Source organism: Sesamum indicum, linkage group LG1 (genome assembly GCF_026168435.1).
Source record: "Sesamum indicum cultivar Baizhima isolate 11 linkage group LG1, ASM2616843v1, whole genome shotgun sequence".
Classification (NCBI taxonomy): domain Eukaryota; kingdom Viridiplantae; phylum Streptophyta; class Magnoliopsida; order Lamiales; family Pedaliaceae; genus Sesamum; species Sesamum indicum.
The window spans coordinates 16932603-16946922 of NC_142657.1; the positions used below are offsets into that span (position 1 = coordinate 16932603).

Below are 14320 nucleotides of genomic sequence, written 5' to 3' on the forward strand. Positions count from 1 at the left end.
ACAAACTATTATAAAAATAAAATTATACATCTACATATTGTACTTGAATTTATAATATTTTAATTGTAACATGTTAATCTTACTAATCAAATAAAGTTTTATTGGCCACTGTTGATTTATTAACAAAAAGAATTACAAGAAAATCAACAAGAGGTTATATTGAGAAGTACTAAAATATCCTAAGCCCCTTAACCAAGAAAAGAAAGAAACATAATATGTATATTATAATGAAAACAAGTGAAGACTGAGACAAGAAAACATGCCCAATTTAAGTACTATGTAACATTTTGGTTGAACATGACAACATTGGAACTACACACCAAGCAAGAACACAAAAAACATTTATTTTTCACAGACTCCTAAAACCCCAGGGCGGGCTATAATGGCATTTCACTTCCCTTCTGACAGCACAACAATCAGGTCTCTTCACAGAGCACTACAAGACCCCAAAAGCTCAGACATGCTAATGGACAGTACCAAATTCCTAGATTACTGTGTGTGTTTGTGTGGTTTTGCATATCAATTAATCACATTCTACAAATTTTCAACCAAAAAAAGAAAAAAAAGAGGAAAAAGGGAAACACCCATAGGAAAAAAAGGAAATAAAAATTTAATCTTGTGAATCCCACGGATTTGAAAGCCAAGAATTAGCAGAATTCATCAAATGAGGCAAAATCCGGGTGGAGGTTTAAGAGGGGGTCTGCATGCAGGACATTTTGCAAAAGACCCCTCTATTACTCCACCGTTTCATACATCATCAGCATTAGCTGTATCTGAGCTTGCTTTTTTTGTGGGATATAATCAAAATTCAAGTGCATTCTTGACAGAGTTTTGGGTGGTGGGCTGGTTGAATTCTTGGAGAATTTTTCTTGAACTTTTTTTGTGTTTGTTTGACAGGTGAATTGGAATTGAAAGAATGGGTTCTACTAGTTACAATGATGCTGCACAGAAGGAGCTTGAGGATGAGTTGGTGAAGGCTGGGCGTAAGCTTCACAGCCTTCCATCCTCCACTGATGAAATTCTCATCCGTCTTGAGGTATAAACCCCCATTGCCTTTTGTGGGCTCACACATACACATGCGAGTGTGTTTCTTCTGTGTTTGTTGTGTGTGTTATATCGCTGTGGAGGCTCCTTTTTTGTCAGGGATCATCGTGTGTTGAATGTGTTTCACATATGGAGGGTCTTGAATTTTATGGACGTGTTGGGAGTTATTTATGCAAATGCCTGTTTGATGTGTGAAATCTCAATTCTATTGAACTTGCAGCAAAACCCTTGATTGTGTGGGTGCCTGCCATGTCTAATTTATAGCCTCAGTTCAAGCACATTGTTCTATGATCACGTTCATTACTTGCATTCGTAGGTGTGTCTTGTATATTCGTTTAAATACACACACAGAAAGGCTAATTCTTTTGTTTTGATGTCTCTTTCAGGTGAGGGTTCAATTGAGATTCATAAATGCATTTTTCTTTGGCAGGGGGCATCAGGATATAACTGATTTCATACTTGTTTGTGTTGGAATTTGGGTTCATTTATTTATTTTTAATTGGATTAGTAATTTCTAGATTGATTCTTAAACTGCATTTTTTCTCTCTATGGTGTAGGTAAATTTTGTAACCTGAAAATGGTGGCCTTTTTTTTTTTTTTTTTTTCAGTGTGGATTTTCGCTGTTATCGCTATAAACTTGGTGTTTGTATTGGGTTGATCATAGTTCTGGCTTCTGATGGTTAAATTTTATATATTCGCATTGTTTCTGGGATTAATAAGAAAAGTTAGCTTCTGGAATCATGGACTTGTTTAAGAGCCATCTTCCTCATTTTTGGTTAAAATTCATGGACTTGTTGCATTTTCAAATGTTCGGTTTAATCATTTGTTCAACAAGGACTGGGGCAAATGTAAACTTATGAGTCTAACATGTGTTTGTTTATGCCTGCTACATGATGTATTGCTTGTCAGATCAGAAGATTCTTGCAGCTCATTTTCTGAGTTTGTTTTGCCTCACCAATCACCTGAATTTGAAATAAGAAGCAATTCTTTATTGGTTAAAAGTTCAAAAGTTTGTTTGATCTCTACTGCATAAAGATGATTGACCTTATCAATCTGTTATTTTCAACTGCATATATGCATAGGAAGCCCTGCATATAATTCAAGTTAGTTCTTATGATACTGATGGAAGAGGAAAATGCTTACAGATCATTGCTACAGTCCAAATTACATTTTTGAGTTGCAAACTAACTAACTTTATATTATTCTCCTCCTTGGCATATATCATTTTCCCCCTCTCTCCCATTTACCCATTTAAACTTCTTTACCTAGGTAAATGTCATTGGTCTTGTGTTCATTTTCAGAAAGCAGAGAGCGTTTTAGCCAGGGTATGGCAATTGCCTCCCTCATCTACAGAAGATGCCCTTTATCCAGTAATGAAGGGACTGATCTCTGATAAACTCTTGCGGCATGCTGATGAAAATGTCCAACTTGCAGTTGCATCTTGTTTTAATGAGCTCACAAGAATAACAGCTCCGAAGTTCCCTTACAATGACGAGGATATGAGGGTAAGAAGTTCTGATCAGTTCTCTGAATTAGATAAACTACAGTTCCACTTATCTTTTTCTCCTTGGTTCAAACACATAATCAGTAAACAAACCAACTTGTCTGTGGTTTCTGGTGACAGGAGATTTTCAAGTTATTCCTGGTCGCACTTAGGCCGTTGTCCTCTGAGACTGGTAGCAATTATTTACGAGCTGTGCAGATTCTGGAAGGTCTGGCAACAGTGCGGTCATGCTTGATAATGCTGGATATAGATAGTGATGAGATTGTTGTTGACATGTTCCAACTCTTTTTCAATACCATTAGGTGAGTCTGCAAAAATGATTCCAACTTTTTTTCAATGCCATTAGGTAAGACTACAAATTGGGTCCGAATTGTGGTATACTTGAAGAGGAGTGCGATCAATGTGTTCTGCTCAAGCAAGTGGCTGAATTTTTGAAATGCTTACGTGTACCAGGCTTTGCCTTGCATGACTCTATCATCAGTTTTTTCTTTCTGTAATGCCTATTAACTGAGCTTCTGATTCTATTGAAGGTCCAATCCATCCTCAAATATTGTCAACTACATGGAAACCATCATGAGAATGGTGATAGAAGAAATTGATGAGGTCTCTTTGGATCTTCTGAGGCCCCTTTTAGCTAGCGTCAGAATGGATAATAAGGTAATGTTGTCTCCTCAATCTTTTATGACTAATATTATTTTGTGTTTATCTCTGTCTCTTTTGTAACCAGCTGTATCGTATTTCTTCTTGCTTCAGAATATTTCACCTTCTTCCTGGGAGCTGGGGAAGATCGTCTTTGAAGGCTGTGGGACCAAACTCCAGCCTTATCTTAGAGAAGCTGTGACGACATTGAACCTGAATGTTGATGATTATGCTCCAATAGTTGCTTCTCTATGCCAGGACACATCCAATGGGGAAACCATGGTTTGTTCTTCTACATTTATTTCTTAATTTTTGGCTAGTGCTTTGTTCCATTGCTCTGTGAAATAAATGATTTTATGCTGGCCATTCTCTCTCTGTTTGTGAGAGATCAATTGCTGAATTACTGGATAGAACATGTGAAAATCAAACTGCATAATGGATGATCAGATGTTTGTGGAAGATGGATGGGGGCGCTGTAACTATACCCCGGCTTTACTCTTATGAAAACCATAGATTTTTACTTAATCCCAAATGCTTTGATTTGTTCTGAACAATTCTGGAACATGATTATTATATACCATGGATAAGAGAGTGAAATAATCAAAGTGGTATACACTTCGATTATTTCTTTGTTCCTTTTGGCTTTTGTTTTCTTGGCGTTGGTGATTGAAATTTCTCTATCATAGAATATTATGATTTTTGTTTTGTATGCTATTAAGTGATATTATGTTACCAGCTTCTCGAAACCAAATGATTGAATTAATATATAATTTTATCATTAATGCGCTTGAGATTGAAGGAGACTAAGCTATCAAAATTCTCCGCTCTTGATTGCACTTCATCATCCAATAAAGAGTTGATACCAACTAAAGTCTGCTTGATAGCATTAAGGGAGACTTTTGAATGAAAGGAAAGGAACTAATTCCATTCCTTTTTATTTAACAAATTCTAGGAACTCCTTGATGTAGCTTTTCCTTGGGCCGTAAATCGTTATCTTGGAATTCTGAAACTGGATGAGATGGTGAACAATGGGGACTTAAAATGGGATGAGACAGTGTTTCTGTCTGACCACTGTAAACATAAAGAGTAGGTGTTTGGTGAAGCTTTATATGCTAATTTATAAAGCAGCCTGTGCATACTTGTAAAGTCAAACAAGCAAATCTATTTTCATTTGGACTATTATTAGAAAAATTCTAATGAGGAAATGGGGACTGGTATAGGAATGAGGAATTGAAGTAGTCATTAATTTAAATCGGAATCATAATTACTGTTTACTTGCATTAGCATTAAATACAAAATTATAGTCAGTTGGTTGGTTACGGAAGCTCTTGCAAATGCCGAAGTGGCCAATGCTGTTTCGCCAAATAAATTTAAATGATTTCCCTCTTCAGAATCTTACAAGGGGCTCTGCTTCTGTACATTTTGAGTCAACTACAACAATAAAATATTCTCTTTGTCCTACTCACCGAGGCAGTTCCCCACTATGTCACCATTCCCTATTGGTCGAAGGCATAGTTATTAGTGGCAAGCCAGGGCGCAAAGCGCAATCCAGAGCCATTTCGAGAAATGGCAATTGGCAGCCCTTTCGGCAGCCATAGCAAAGCCCAACACCATTTTCTGAGAATGGCGCTGGGATTGCTCCTCGCTCGCTTTGCGCCATTAATAACCATGGTCACAGGGACAAGGGCTTTGCGTAGGTTGCATTTGGGATGCCGAGAATGCACGACATTTCTGTGTTCTTGACATTTTCTGCATTTTCTCACCAAGTCTTAGCGTATCCTTACGCATGTTTGGCTGAAAGTATACCAGCTCAAACTTTGTCTGCTGGTGCTGGTGATCTTCCTCTGATGTCAATACCACAGTTTCCTTCATAGATTTCTCTTAGGACATATGCTACTCTCTCGCCATTGATGGGTTTGAGGCAAGTTTTGAGAAGCTTCTTTTGTACAAATCCCCTCCAGATGTGAAACGAACAGCTTTTGTGCTTTGTCTGCAGTGACCTTGCTTTCTTCTCATCAGTCAAGTTCCCACTTTTAGATATGATTCCAATTCATCCTTGTACTTGGGCTTCACATTGTCTCTAACACTTCATCTTCTATCTCCTCCACTTCAGATTGATCTTGAGTTAACAAATTTATACGTTTGCATTTCGGTGAGGTCGACGAACTGTCCAACTTAGCTAGTTGGTGTACTTTCTAGGACTAACAAGTGCTAGGGATTTGATGCAATATGAAAGCATCAAATCCTTCTTGTAATGCTATAATACGTGCTAAATATTTAATCATCTTTTATCCTTTCGCTTTGTAATTTCCTCCACCTTGATTGACAATTAATTGGGAATCGCGGTGTGATCTCAAGTACTTGGCTCCAGTAACTTGTGCTAGTCTTCCTTCCGCCAAGAGAGCTCCATATTCAACTTCGGTAGTGGAGGTCACAAAATTTAAGGTTAATGTGTATGAAGTTGATCTCCACATGGGGGTGTTCATTTGCTAATACGGTACCGAACCGAATTGAAATTTTGATACACCATCCGAATACCAAACCAAGGTTACCGAAAAAGCTGATTTTATTTTTTTAAAATCCTACAAATCTGTATTCATATGTATTCAAAATAAAAATCGGTATTCGATTTGGTACAATTAAGTAGTACCCAAAATATCGAAACCGAACCGAAAACTGAATTTTGAAAAGAACACTTACCGCATACTAAATCAAATTTCTGTTCTGTACGAGGTACGGACGGAAATTTCTGTTCGGCCGGTAAACCGAATTTTGGACACCCCTATCTAGCATAAGGCTTCCACCACTTGCCTGATGTGGATGAATCATCCACAAATAAGTTCCACTATTGGCTCTCAGGTCCTTGGTTGTTTTGAAAATTCCCCCGGACATTTCTGATTCTCCTTTGTGGTCGGCTAGCCCGCATTTCTATTCCTAGCTCGAGATCTTGTGTCCATCGTCAATGTTAAGATTGACTTCTAATAGACAATAGAAGGTGATAAAACAAAAATTAGTTCAATGAAAAATAGTAATTGCTTTCAAATAGGAAAGCAAATTTATCATAGCTGGTGGAGAAACTTAGTTTCATCCTCCAATTAATTTTCTTCATATGGTTGTTGTTTCTCGATTACGGGTGAACCAATTATTTAACCGGACAATCAGATTCTGTGGTTCTCTTTCTGTCTAGTAGGTTGTAAGAAGTCCCACCCCTTGTTAATTTTTCTTTCCCCATTTTTTCTTTACTTATAAGATTCTAGAAAAGCTACCAAGTTAGTTCTTATTTTAAGATCCGGAAATAACAGTTTATAGAAATGTTGTATCCAGAGAAACTAAATTAGATAATCCTTTCGAATTTGGAATTTACCGAATGATATTGATGCTTTGTCGTTCTATTAGTTATATTGGATGAACAAATCTAACACAATTGTATTCTATATTTGGGATCTTTTGCTAGTATATATGGAAAGATGATAACTTTACCCTTGAGCCAACAGTCTAAACCTTTTGATGGGAAAATCTCTTTTTCTTAATGCGTTAAAAAATTTATGAGTTAATTACATTTTGTCATCTGAACTATAATGATTTTGTACTTCGCCACCTATTTTTTTTTTTGGGTTACACTATACCATCCAAAGTACACCGTTTTGCCCTTAAAATTCCCATGTGCACATGAATTTGCCTAACCATGTGTAAATATTGTGTAACAAAAATAATTTGGATAGGAGAGTGCAAAAATCGCTATAGTTGAAATGGCAAAATGAAATTTACTCGAAATTTCAAAATTTAGTTATTTTGTATTCAAATTGGGACCTCCATTTGTGAGTGAACTCGTCAGTTCATTGATATGTTAAAATTGTTTGTTCTAGTTTTTGGGCAAGTGTTCCGTAGGGAATTCATGTAATTGTCAAATAAGCTAAAGTAGTGGTAAATTTCCTTGGGTCGCCTATATTTGCTGATTCGATATCACATTATTGATTTGTTGTGCATTAAATCAGCAAGAAGAGGAAGATACAAAGAAATTAGTAACGGTTCCTGAATTACATCTGAAAAGCGTAGCAAAGAAACAGAATGAGAGTGTTATTCCACGGACTTAGTTCTATTAGAAAAGTGTTTGTAACATTTCCATCCATTATGTTTCAAACACGTGCATTTATACTTTTGTAGCAGTAGTAAATATGCAGTGTTATAACATTTCTGGCTACAGATCTTACTTGTCCATAAGTGTGGTAACGGAAACACTTGCAGCTAAGGTAACGAGTTGGGTGCTAAGACTGTTCCTTTATCTGGAATATATATGTATCTTGGACCTGAATACGTGGCACTCTTCTAGAGGATGAAAACTGTTACTTGGAAGAAAAACGTATCTTAACATGGTTCTTGTACAAATGATGTTCGTGGTGAACGTGTGCGATATTTTCACACCAGGGTGATAATTGCCTTTAGTTATAATCTTTTGTTCAAATAATTACAGGATATTTGTAGCACTCCATGTCTAGAAATTAATTTGTTGCATATGTTCTACTATGTTCACTTACCCAGATACAAAGCAATTTATAAATATGTGCACAGCGCACACACTAGCACATAGATATATACACTCACACATTGTACTTATTTTCGTTATCTTTCTTTATGAATCAGGTGGCAGAAGAAGTTGTAGAAACTGTGCCATCTGTAGCAGCCGGTCCGTCTGGTGATAGAGTATCCAAGTTGGACGGAGTTCCCGAGGCTGAGCAAGAGGATTGCACTCATCAAGAGAAGGATGAAAATGGAAATATATTGGATGATGAAAATTCATTGGTGACATTAAATTGCTGTCAGCAAATTGTGCAGCTTAAAAGTAATGACGCAAGATCTGATGTCGAAGTAGTCAATAATGCAGAAATTTCACAATTGGAGATGGATATGGGAGCCCTTCCAAGGAGAAGGGGGATGAGACCCAACACTTTAATGAAACCAGAGGAGGGATATGAACACGTGTGGGCAATGGGAGGCAAGGATTTCCGAAAACTATCTTATCAAAGTAATAACAAGGAGAAGAAGGACTTGCTTGTGCCGTCAGAACCTGGAAAACCAAACATTCCAAGTGATTCTTCACAGAAAGAATTTGATTCTGTTAACGAAGGAAGTGTTCGCAAAAGGCGCCGGTCCAAGAAGAAAGAGGCCATGCCGAATGAGCATGATGATGAGGAACAGTTGTCAAAGCAAAGAAGGAAGATCTTGCAAACTAAGGCAAAGGAGAGAGGTCCCCACGCCCCAAAGAGCAGAGCTGAAAAGGTTGTTGCTAGATCGAGCACATTTAACATAGTGAAGGGAGAAGGCAACTGCAGTGGTACTGAGTCAGAAGGAAAAGACGAGTTTTTGCTTCAAGAACTTAGTGGGAAGGAAGAAATCAAGGATGAAATTATCATCCCGAAACGCGAGTTGGGAGACGACGTGGAACAGGTTATGATCAAACTGTATTTGTTATTTCCTTTTGACAGATTTCTGTGCCTTTTAGATTCTTTTAGTACTTCTTTGTGACGATTGATGTAGATGGTGGAATGTCCCATGGCTGGTCCTCCCAAAGCCAAGAAACCTGATAATTTGGCTCCAGAAACGGAAAAGGTATAATTCTATTGTAGCAAAGCAATGATGTAAATTTAGAATGTATTCTGAGATGTCTCCTGTGATAATAATCTGGGGAATATTTGCTTCAGAACCAGAAGTCCATAACGCCCAGTGTCGATTATGGAGAGGAGTTGGTCAGTTTAAGGATAATGGTTTGGTGGCCAATTGACAAAACGTAAGTGCAAAGGATGGTCATCTCTTTACAGCAATATATTTGTGTTCTTCATATTCTTTTGTTATTGATTCAACTGTTTTCTTGTTGTACTTGGTGTTTATGAAGCCAAGTTGCATTCTGGAAAAACCACATCTTGACACACTAACAGCAAATGTTTGAGTTCTCTGAATTTTACGCATACTTCATATAACATGCAAAACCACGTTTTTTTCTCATTTCAACGGCTGGTATATTTGTAGGTTCTACACAGGGACCGTCGAAGCTTTTGATCCTTTGACAAAGAAGCACAGGGTGATAGGCTTTTTCATTTGACATGTAGGTATATGAACTTCTTCGCGACTTTCTCCGACTTCATCCTCGGCCGTTTTCGTTGGCTTTATTGCAGATTAAATACGATGATGATGAAGAAGAAGTCTTGAACCTGAAAAAAGAAAGATGGGAACTGTTCAGTGAGAAGCAGCCTCGAAAAGTCAGATTCTTCCTAAAATATTTGTTGTTCTGTTTTAATCTTTTCTTGTGATATTATTGGCTGTGTTCTTTCTTTCTTGGTCTGACCTGTCTCTACAAATGTGCCCATTTAGATACAGTCCTATCAGAAGCAAGAAGCTGATGATCACGATCCATCTCCTGCCGAAAAGCCTGTCAAGTAAGTTTAATCTAAAGCATAGTATAAGCAATTTCAAATTCTCGGGGCCCCGACTGATTTTGTGCTGACAAAATAATGTCGAGTTATGTTTCCATGTGTCTGACGTCTGAATTCTTATGGCATTGTCAAATTTTCCATTTATGTTCTTGGAGCAGGATTCAGAAGATCACAAAACGAAAGCCAGGTTCATCAAGAAAACAGCATACCCCCACATCATCAATAAGGTTCCTTTCTCAGCCTTAAAAACATCTAACTCAACCACTTTTGTTCCTATGCTTGTCCTAAATGCTAACATCCTTTGGTGTCAGGCCAAAAGGCGAAGGCCGTGGCCTCGCTAAATCAGGAGGTTCTTCATCAAATTTAGAATCAGATGATAAAATGTGTGAAGCAAATTTCTCATCAAAGGATGTCGGAGAGAATAACCGTGCAGGCAAGAAGCATCCGGATAGCCTCGACCAGCACAAGAAAACCAAGCCGATCACACCACCTCCCGAGATGCGATAGATGGTAGAAAGATTATAGCGAGAAGCTGGACAAGGGCCAAAGAGCTGGGAGTATATTACCCTTCTCTTCTCTTGATCCAACTTTTAGGACAAAATTGAATAGACATTTACAGTACTTTCAAGTATGTATTATAGTTGCCTTCTTGTTACCTGGAGTTTGATGTTGTCTGCTTAGACTTTAGAATGCTTTGAGCATAGGGCTGTTCTTGACTACATTAATTTGCACTTTGGCCCATGATTTTATGAGTTGTATACATTTTAGACAAGGGGTGCTTCTTATGTTTGCATGTATTAGTTTCCTGTTTTTAGAGGCAAATAGGCTGTTTTCCATGTATTATTTTTCTACTCTCTTTCTCTCTCTCAAAGGCTGATTATAGTGATGTTTGATCAGTTTTTGGGGTGTAAACGAGTCGTTTTCGACTTTGTTTTCGACTTTTTTTTGTGAGTTCGGGCTCGAGCTTGATTTGCTTTGCAGTACAACTTGGTATAATTTTTCTTTTATTATTATTAGATTAAATCATGGGATTGAATCACTAAATTTTATATAGATTTATAAATAATAAAATAAATTGCATGATGTATACTATGTTATAAATGTATCAAAATATAGTATGAAATTTTAATTTATTGTTATAAATATAAATTATTAATTAGTTCAGTAGTAATATAATTAGTAAAATTTACCAAAAAAGAAAATCATATTGAACAATTTAAAATTATAAAAAAATATTCATTATTTGGAATAATGCAATTAAAATACATAAAATTATTTTAAAGTTGAGATTAATATATGTTCACAATCTGCAATAAATTTATATATTTATAAATTCTAGTATTACATTGATGTAATTATTATTTTATATTGTTGAACAACATGGATTAATCAAGCCATCAAAATTCAGATCAAATCGTTAGATATGATCAAACTTATAGAAAAATAAATTTGATAAAGTTTTAGACTTATTGAATATATCATGTTCGAGTTATCGTACTCGAAACATAAGAGTAATCATTCAAGACAGTGCATCGCTGAATCAGGCCATGTGATTTTAAATCATATCGTATAATATGATTTAATGGACACAATCTTATATATATTTAAATTTGATATGAATTGGGTGCTCGAATTTTAAGATATTGTAATTATTGTTTAAAATTTTTGATCTCATTATATATATAATAAAATAATAATAAAAATAACTAAAGTTGTTCAACTATCATCATCATCATCATTATTATTATTATTATTATTATTAGATTAATTCATAGAAATCACTAAATTTGGACATAAATTTATAAGTAATAAAATAAATTGCATAATACATAGTATGTATCTTGATATAAATATAAAACTCAGAAATAGATTAAAAAAATCATAAGTGAATTACTTGTTAATTTAAAAAAAGTATAACACAATACAAATATATATTAAAATATAACATAAAATTTGTATGTGTCATATTATATAATAATTTTAATTATAAAAAATATAATTATTTACTAAGTTGTTGATTAAATTTATTTTTGTATAAAGATTAAATGTATAAATAAAAGTACCATAATTTATTATTATCCAAAATAAAATATGTGATATTGATTAATAATTATTATATATGGTCAATTTTGAGTTTAAAATTGATATAAAGTATTAAATATGAAATTAAATATATAAAAATCTTAAAAATAAAAATATATATAAAAAAATAAAAAAAGCTCTCGAGCCAGCTCGCGAAGAGAACTGAGCTCAAGCTCAAGCTGGCTCGACTTGAGCCCAAAATCGAGCCGACTCGCGAGCTCGACTTGTCTGCCACCCGTAATCAGCTTATAAGTTTTTAAATACATTATAAGATATTTGAAAGTTTATAAGATATTATAAAATATATTATATTCTTTTTAAGGGATAATTATATTTATATCTTTTGATTTATGATATATTTATACAAATTATTTTTATATTTTTTTGTTTAACTATAGAAATTGTGCATGACTGTCAAAAAAGTAGGGATAGCTTATGTAAATAGATCATAAGATATAATTATCCTATTTTTTTTTTTTAAAAAAATGAGTTCAAGATATAAAGAAGAAAAAGATATTTGGACTTTGTAATTTCTTTTTAGAAAAAGAGTTAAGAGTTCTTAATTTATTTTAAAATTTTAAAAAGTTTTTTGAATTTATTTTATATTAAATACAACAATCTAATTTTATTAAAAAATTTCTAAAAATTTATTTTTTGATAAGATTTAACATCTTCTGATCTTTAAAACTATTTTATAAGATACAGAACTTTACAAGACTTAATCAAATATTCTTTAAGTCCTTGTTTATTTTTTATTATTAAGTTGTATAAACAGTCTAATACATCCAAACATAAATCTTTATAACATTATAGAGGCTTATTTTTAATTCAAGAGCTCGATATTAATTATTGTATTGCGTTATTCAACCCAAAAAATCAAAATAAACATAGTATAATTAATATAATTTTTTTTTAATCCCGTCGTCTAAAAAACTCACATCACAAAATAAAAGAAGCCAAATATACATTTATAATCTTATACCCAAAGTATAATATTTAAATCATAAGTTACCATAAAATAGATAAAATAAAAAAATGAGTAACTAAAACGCTTTTCTTTTAATATTTAATAAATAGTTTCTGTAACATGATTTTAAATGGACTGGTGTCCAACTGGTAGGCCAATACACTAATTGAGGTTGCCCAATAATACCAATACTTGTAGCAAGTCCAATTCAAATTACAACATTAGTCAATTGCTTTAGACCTAAAAGACCCCAATATTGACCCTCTGACAAAGTAAAAGTTAGGACACATGCATACATAACTTAAGTCATTTCCTCAATCTTTTAAATTATGATGTTGTTGAAAAAGTTTGAGTAGGTTAAGGTGGAACTTTATTTTGTTTAGGAGAAGAAGTTACTAGAGAGTTCGTAGTAGGTATGACCAACAACTACAAGTATTCATCATATTATTATGTCTTGAGATGGCACCCAATTGAAGCTAAGGAATGCCATATATTTTTCATGGGCAAATTTAATTTGTTTTTTGTTGGAGTTGTGGTTACGAGATCGTATGTTGGACAATAGTTAAAACTAAATATTTTACGGTGGTAAAAAATGAATTGCTGTATATTTTTTATTTTGACAAGATTTTGAATAGGAAATTCAATTCAGGTGATAAACTTCTAAGATCAAGCGCAACAAGAGTTGTGATGCTGATTGTCAGTCCTTCTGTCTTTTCTTTATATATTAGTGGTGAAAACACATTTAATGCGTGTGCATATTATGAGTTTTTATTATATTTGTTCGTAGTACATTAATTTCGTAATCAATTAGGGTTGGACATCGGTGGCCTATAGCTTTCCTCCTATTCCAAGCCTTGGGTTTATAATACATATGTTAAGAGATCGCAGCCATTCGACTTAACAAGTCACAACTGATCTAACTCTTTTTTGAAAAAATAATACACAGAATTACCATGCCAAACTATAACTAGTATTTATTGAAAATGCCTGTCTATGGTTAATTTAATGTGATTAAATCACACATACGGTAATGCACTATCTTCACTAACTAGCCCCTCAGTTTTAAAGTAAGCCGAGTTGTCTATTGTTAGGTATGGGTCTAACATAAAATTATTAGGTATGAGTCCAGGCTTGGATTTAATATAAAATGATTAGGTTCGAGTCTGGATCTAACATAAAATGATTGGAGCCGAGTTTGGGTCCAACATAAAATAATTGGGTTCGGGTATGGGTCTAGCACAAAATTATTAGGTATGAATCCAGGCTTGGGTCTAATATAAAATGATTGGGTTCGAGTCTGGATCTAACATAAAATGATTGAAGCCGAGTATGGGTCCAACATAAAATAATTGGGTCCGGGTATGGTCTAATATAAAATTATTAGGTATGGATCTGGGTATTACCCACCCATTGACAGGCCTAAACGATAAATAATATCTTGTGCCTCATTTTATTTTGGGTTCATATTATTTTAATTTATTTTGACAAACAAATGAAACTAAAATAATATGAACCCAAAATAAAATGAGGAACAAGATATTCATTTACCAGAAATAAACATTGAATTATTCTTGGTCTTCATATTTAGTGGCTTTGGTCTTAGTATTCTTGTGTAAAAATTATAAAAAATTGTACAGGAAAAACTAAAAAAATTAA

General features: G+C 34.3%; 1 protein-coding gene across 2 annotated transcripts; it reads left to right on the forward strand.

Annotated features, from left to right (window-relative positions):
- Window positions 1-460: 460 nt before the first annotated feature.
- On the forward strand, window positions 461-10437 carry LOC105165116 (sister chromatid cohesion protein PDS5 homolog D). 2 transcript variants are annotated; one of them, XM_011084013.3, is made up of 13 exons: window positions 461-1036; window positions 2346-2549; window positions 2669-2850; window positions 3079-3205; window positions 3302-3469; window positions 7829-8632; window positions 8723-8794; window positions 8887-8972; window positions 9212-9263; window positions 9358-9441; window positions 9560-9618; window positions 9774-9842; window positions 9927-10437. In XM_011084013.3, the coding sequence occupies exons 1-13, from the start codon at window positions 917-919 to the stop codon at window positions 10120-10122; spliced, it is 2223 nt and encodes a 740-aa protein (XP_011082315.1). In that variant the 5' UTR covers window positions 461-916; the 3' UTR covers window positions 10123-10437. The 2 variants fall into 2 exon arrangements, with proteins under 2 accessions (XP_011082315.1, XP_011082306.1); XM_011084004.3 differs by having other exon boundaries at window positions 463-1036; window positions 9554-9618.
- The last annotated feature ends 3883 nt before the right edge of the window (window positions 10438-14320 follow it).